A 7,282-nucleotide genomic window follows, 5' to 3' on the forward strand; every position below is an offset into this window, starting at 1 on the left:
TTCGGAACCCTCTCGGATTAAAATGGAATCGTCTCGGGCTTAGGTAGAATACACATTTACTGCACAGATTGTAATTAAAATGATAGGCTTAAAACACCCAAAATGCATCAAATTATGTCTCAGAATTACAGAACATTTTATTTTAAGAGCATAAATGAGCTTTATTTTCAATAATAACCACGCATCCGCTGTGTGTGAATCATATACATACGCAATAGCGACACAGTAACAAAAGCTCTCCCCTACACTAAAATGAGCGCGACTGGCCTTGCTTGAAGCCTGCTATCCGTTGCCATGAGGATAGTGACGTTGCATTGACGTAAATCAGTCACGTGGTATGAAACGTCATAGAATCTGCCCTAATTTGGATTCAGAACCTTATGAATGAATTTGGTAAATATATCGCACTGTCGAACAGCGTAGTAAACCATTCGAGACTTCGGAACCTTTCGCTTCACGTCGGAAACAGTCGATTCCTCGCAAAATTGTTATATTGCTTCAATTTTATGAGTTCATTCACAAGGTTACTTGTCAACTGTGGAGCCACAACCCACACCACTCCTGTGTTAATAGGGACGTATGAGCAACAGTAAAGCTAAACCATCTACCAGCGAGATGCGTATGGATCTAGATACCCTCTCTCAAGTCGCACTGAGTCAGTTTGACACGAGTTACTTCAATCAACCAGGTGCTGCGACTGCACATAGAGTCCTTCTTCCATCAGCGGAGGATCCTTTAAGCCTGGTGGCCACTTCTATGGCCGTGACAGGTACTGACCTCTTTGGCGGAGACCAGGCCTGTGTGGAATTGTCAACTCTAACCGGTATGTACTTTGCTCATTGTTTCGCTTTACCCCCATCCCCATACTGGCTTTGCTTTTGGACTTTGCAAGTGATTGCAACTTATGTTTTGAAATTGCATTAACTTGTTTTATCTGAGAATCATTTAAATTACTTGCTGCTGTTATGCAGCTTCTTGCAAATTCGATTGCACTAATATTATACATGTAGTTCAAAATACTACTACACTGCGCTATGCAGCATTACATGCAGCAATCAATGGCTCATTGCCATGCATATTATCTACGTATGGGGATTCCCTCATAGCGGGGTATCCCGTGCAGGGAAATCCGTGGGTTGGTTTTTATCGTGGACCTATTACTCACCCACGCCGAGCTACAAAAATTATTGAACCGGTCCCGTTATATTCAAAATACATTTGTCACGATAGTATAGACACCTTGTTGATGCACTTCATGCCAGCTTCGTCTCTTTTGAATTTATAATGCGAAATAGCCTTTGCTAGTGTTAATACTCCGGTCTATACAGTAAATACTCTTGTGCAGCTCAGGTCAACTATAATACTGGATGATGGATCTCAAATATACTTATGCAGGTCAGGGCCATTTACTATTGCGGTAATATTTAATGTGTATCCATATTGTCTTTATATGAATATGTTTATTTACCCGGCTCTTTCCCATTTTATTTCCAATACAGGTGCTATGGACGATTTTGAATACAAACCTCAAATTGCAGTTACAGAAGCCGGTTATTCCACAGATACTGATCATAACATGAACCAGAACACTTGCCAATCTGGTCCTCTGTGTTATCATGGCACTATTACTACATCATCAGCCCATTTGTCTGGCAGCAACAGCCCCGAAGGTTCACCTAACCCTTCAGCAGGATGGTCTTGGGCAACCACTGACGCTCGTACTCCACTTCTGAACGTCGGCCCAGCAGTTATTGGCAACATCATCACAAACACCAGCTCTCTCATAAACGAATCTGTCGCATCTACACAACCTAGTGTCACAGACTCTCAGTGTGTTCGCGAAGCATACACTCCAACAACTTCTGCCTACGATGTCATCAGTACTCTGCCCTTAACAACAGCTGAACTTCTTAATTCAGATAACTCTTTCACATGTGCCTACACACAGGCATGCACGAGCACACTACCCCAGTCGTCGTTTGAATGTTTAGATAGCTTAACCGCCACGTGCTCAACATCTCAAGCTCAATCACAACTCGAACAATCCATCAAAGTCAATGTTGACGGCATCCTAAAGTATACATGGCCTGTAAGTCAAGATATGGGCTCAGCATTCGGAAGACCTGTCACACAGCAACAGGTTAGCATCCAACCTGCAGAGATGTGCGGCAAAGTATCACCTGCATCAACACATAGCGGCACCCAGAGCCCAGTCACCTTTCCTCAACAAAGGACTCAAACCATGCAAACCATAGGAAATACTAACATGATGCTTCATATCGCTACTCCAGTTGATATCTTAAACCAACCATACCAAGCAGCTCAAACCACACTAAAACCAGCCAAACCAAGGAAATATACTCCACGACCAGGTAAAACACCACCTCATGAACGACCATACGCATGTCCTGCTGAAAATTGTGACAGGCGATTCTCGCGTAGCGATGAATTGACGCGCCATATCAGGATCCATACTGGTCAGAAACCGTTCCAATGCCGCATCTGTATGCGTAATTTCTCGCGTAGTGACCATCTCACAACCCACATTCGCACTCATACCGGTGAGAAACCATTCGCGTGTGACACGTGCGGAAGGAAATTCGCCAGAAGCGACGAACGCAAACGACACAGCAAGATTCATCTCAGGCAAAAAGTCAAGAAGGAAGCAGAATTGATGAAAGCCGTCAGCTCGTGTTCATTCTCAAGTAGTCAGCAACAGCAACAGCAGCAGCAGCCACAGATATCATCCAGCCTGTCAAGTAGTAGCAGTACTGTATCATCACCACCCATGATTACTACAACCCCCTTACCCCCTGCGATAGTCACAACTGTGCCAACTTCTTCGTTATAATACTATAGACATTGTAGTTTACAAGATATTGACTTTTGCTTTGCACCTATAGAAGAAAAACTCGCTACCCAGCTAGCATACTATAAACCGTCCGACGCATTTCTGTGAGAACGCGACGGTCGCTTTAACTCTTTAAGGACATCAAGAACGTGAAGAAGCAATCTCCTCAAGCTTCTGACGCTGAGACAAGTGAATTTCGCTAGCGCTTTATATGTGATGTATAATTCTTGCGGATAAAACTACAGATATCATAGAATTTATCTCAGGGTCAGAACTGGTATAAGAGAAACATAATGACTGATTGCAGCTGCTAACTACTGGGACCAAACTATTGCACAGACAAGAATGTGAACACAAATACCCTATTGAACTCCATCAAACTGATCTCTAACAAATTAGTAATGTTATAAAAGCTTGCCAGATAATTAGTCAGTTGAATGTAAAATGTAGAGTACACGCTCATACTTTATTCCGTTTATTCTTGTTGGAAATGTGTAATCTTGTTGGAAATGTGTAAATCACAATTTTAAGTTTTTCAACCGCTTGCATTCAGTGATCTTTGGATACGAATCACCGGCTCGTGTGAGTTTGTTTGTACCGTGGTTGATATTCATTGACAACTGTGTGAGCCAGCGTGCGTTGACCTGAATCCGGGGGTCGCGTGCTCGAATGCACACGGGTCTTAGTGAATCAGATATATTTCTCCCGCGCTGACTTACACAGTTTATTTTGTTTTCTAATTCAATTCTGAATTGTGTTTGATGCATTTCATTTCCAAAAAGCTATTTTAAGATTAAAATTCGATTTTAATTTAATATAGCCAAAAAAACAACCAAGGAAAAAATGGTATAAAAAAAGAAAAGGAAAAAATACATGGAGCTATCTATATTTAGAAAGCTTTGCCGATAGCGCCAACATTGCTGCTCATTGCCTGTGCGAGTGACAGTAAAAGTGTGACGTCATCTCATGGTTATAATGATTGTTTTACACATCTCATGGAATGACGAAATCACTATCAGCTATCTACGTCATAACTCGGCTCTCCTCATCACCGTACCAATGAACATGAGCAGTAAAGGTAGCTATCGGCTAAGAAAATTTTAATGTGAAGCACGAGCCTAGCTTGCTGCTATATTTAGAGTGAACTCGACTTCACCGAGTTTATTCTGAGTCCGCACTCATTGCCGAAAATAGTCTGGATGGAGGCATCTTTACGGCTGTCTATCATTGTCAAGGCCATTGGTGTTGCTGATGTATGAACAATTTCTCAAAAATATTTTTATTTTATTCTTTAATTTTGATGAGCTAAAGCACGAATATTTACAATATCGTGTGTCTAAGTCATGCTTATAGCGTGTACACAGCACAATCAAGGCTTTATTGATGTATGTTGTAAAAAAATTTAAATATTCCAATTTCACATTTCTTGATGTTGCACCTCAGTATTAGTATGTTATGTCATTGGTGAAAATGATGATACAGCACACGCACTGCGGTCTTACACCATGCTGAAAAATACATGTAGATGTTTGTGTATAAGATATTATCGAAAAGAAAAGAGAGAAATCTGAATTCGATATTCAGTTGTACCTATTTCGGTTCCCTGCCGGTTCGGGGGCCAAAATTGTTTTCCAGATTCACATAGTATCATAGTTTTTTTTTTTTTCATTTTGAAATCTTTTGCTTCAGCATTTGTTTTTTTTAATCATTTTGATTTATCTTTTATTCAGTAATTTCTGTTTATTTCCATTTTGTTCACATTCCTGACGATTTAATATTCCAGAATCACAAAAATCGAATCATTTTAATAGACATTTTCCCCGTTGCAAACTTGTGAAGGATGCAGATCAGCTGAAATGACATTTTTGTAATAGTTATTCTTCAAAGATTAAATTAATCATGAAGATTATAATGAGTGATTGATGCGTGTAACCAGTCAGTCAAATTGAGCGAGTTCGAAAGAGAAATTATGTACGCAAATGACAACTCGTTTACAACTCACAACGTTTTACTTTGCATTTGTCGTCTATGTAGAAATGTAATAACGTACTTGAAAAGCGATTTCAAAAATTCGTGATATTAAACAGTCCTTATTTGTTAATGTGACCAGCAATGTTTTTATTATTGTTAATTTTGTTTATATTGCCATGCAGTTGATGTATATTTTAAGTCGGCTATTATAGCTTTTTAAAACCTTTGGTTTTATATGCACATTATTACGTGAAAAGCGTATGCTGCTATATTTTAGTAGTATATTCCATGAATGTTTAAAACATTATGTTTATGTTATGTTATGTTTATGTTATACTATGTACTGTTTCATATCGTGGTTTGCTCTACTCTTATGTATATGAATGTGGAAAACAACCAAAATAAATTATTTTGTCACAAGAAAAAATAAACATTGCTTCCGTCTCATGTTGTTTGCTTCATCCCACTCTGTAGTCTCCAAGTGCAGACACCCCACCCCCACTTATACACCAAGAAACAGACACCCCCTTACACACGTAGTTGAATCACATCGCTCAATGTGCGACAAACCAAGAGCCAATGAAATAACTACTACTTCGAATACTAAAATGCCACAATCCATGTAATTGGCCAGACTGCGAAATTCCTAATACCCAGCGATTCAACATTAAATCAACTTAAATATGAATTTATTCTAAAAACGTCATCATACTCTGCGCATTTCTAATGGCAAATCAAAAAAAGATATATACAGTGAAGTTGTATGCTATAGTTATCCGCACTGGACCCACGTACTAAACATAATGTTGACGCTAATAAGACAAAGCGTGTGTGCTATTAAATCTGGTATCGCGTAATCCTTCCATACGTCATTAAGTTACGTTTTAGAATTACCATGTCATCTTGTTACTGCTCTTGACAAGTATCAGAATTAATAGAAACAAAAATAATTTAATTTAGACTTCAGGGAATCATGCTTCTTAAACCTTTGACTAACAAACAAAGATGATGCGAATATCAAAAACAAAAACATTAGAACAATAAACGTGCTATCTACGGTAGATAGCATACTAATTTAGTAAAATAAACTAATACTTTTGTAAGCCAAATCCAAGTTAACACTACTCACGAATCTGAGCTTTCGCATTCTTCGCTGATGGCTTGATCACAGATGAACTGGTCCACTGCTTTTCCCGCGAGACTTGGATTTGGCTTATACAAAAGTATTAGTTTATGATCTCAACAATCCTACCAAATGAATCGCTTTACTGATACATATTACTATTTCCAAATTTCATCCCCTCTGCGTGTAGTCGCGTGTTATTAGTTCCATAATCAAACAATCATGTTTGTTAAGCCCTTTACAAAACAAATGGTGTGAATATCTAAAACAAAATTATATTTATTATTGGAACAATAAAGGTGCTATCTACGGTAGATAGCACACATATTTCCACATTTCATCCCATCTGCCAGTCTGCATGTAGTCGCGTGTAATCAGTTCCATAATCAGAAAAACATGTTTAAACAATTGGCACTTCTTATAATTATGATAAATGGCTACATGTGAAATTTGGTCAGATACCCACATACAGGCGTCCGATGGAGGTGGGGGTGTGTGGGGTGGGGGGGGGGTGATTGTATGGACCATCCCCTACCAAAATATTGGGGGGGATGTATCCCCCATCCCCCGGGATCTACGCTTATGCCTATGCGTGTTGTAGCCATTTCCTGAATCAAGGAATCATAGTCATGTTTGTTAAAAGTCTTTGACTAATAAACAAAAATACTGCAAATATCAAAAACAAAAGCGTATATTTACCATTGAAACAATACACGTGTTATCTACGGTAGATAGCACACAAACAATACACGTGCTATCTACGATAGATAGCACACAAACAATACACGTGCTATCTACGGTAGAAAGCACACAAACAAAACACGTGCTCTCTACCGTAGATGACACACAAACAATACACGTGCTATCTACGGTAGATAGCACACAAACAATACACGTGCTATCTACGGTAGATAGCACACAAACAATACACGTGCTATCTACGGTAGATAGCGCACAAACACAATATACGTGCTATCTACGGTAGATGACACACAAACAATACACGTGCTATCTACGGTAGATAGCACACAATACACGTGCTATCTACGGTAGATAGCACACAATACACGTGCTATCTACGATAGATAGCACACAAACAATACACGTGCTATCTACGGTAGATAGCACACAAACAATACACGTGCTATCTACGGTAGATAGCACACAAACAATACACGTGCAATCTACGGTAGATAGCACACAAACAATACACGTGCAATCTACGGTATTTCACTGCGTGCTGTCCTCACTCATACATAATTCTTCAACTAGAGGAGGCAAATAATATTCAAAACCTCTATTTCGTGATCGGATGATCCACAGCATCATCCCCCCCA

At 39.3% G+C, this 7,282-nt stretch overlaps 1 protein-coding gene across 1 annotated transcript; it reads left to right on the forward strand.

The window, feature by feature from the left end:
* The first annotated feature begins 404 nt into the window (after nt 1-404).
* LOC140160522 (uncharacterized) lies at nt 405-5,253 on the forward strand. The gene is made up of 2 exons (XM_072183763.1): nt 405-823; nt 1,500-5,253. Exons 1-2 carry the CDS (start codon nt 580-582, stop codon nt 2,849-2,851), a joined length of 1,596 nt encoding a protein of 531 aa, XP_072039864.1. The 5' UTR covers nt 405-579; the 3' UTR covers nt 2,852-5,253.
* Nucleotides 5,254-7,282: the final 2,029 nt, after the last annotated feature.

This window comes from Amphiura filiformis, chromosome 1 (assembly GCF_039555335.1).
Source record: "Amphiura filiformis chromosome 1, Afil_fr2py, whole genome shotgun sequence".
Lineage (NCBI taxonomy): Eukaryota > Metazoa > Echinodermata > Ophiuroidea > Amphilepidida > Amphiuridae > Amphiura > Amphiura filiformis.

Coding starts and splice junctions, on each gene's coding strand:
- LOC140160522 (XM_072183763.1), top strand. CDS start 580: ATGAGCAACAGTAAAGCTAAACCATCTACCAGCGAGATGCGTATGGAT. Junction 824..1,499: donor GGAATTGTCAACTCTAACCG/GTATGTACTTTG, acceptor TTTCCAATACAG/GTGCTATGGACGATTTTGAA.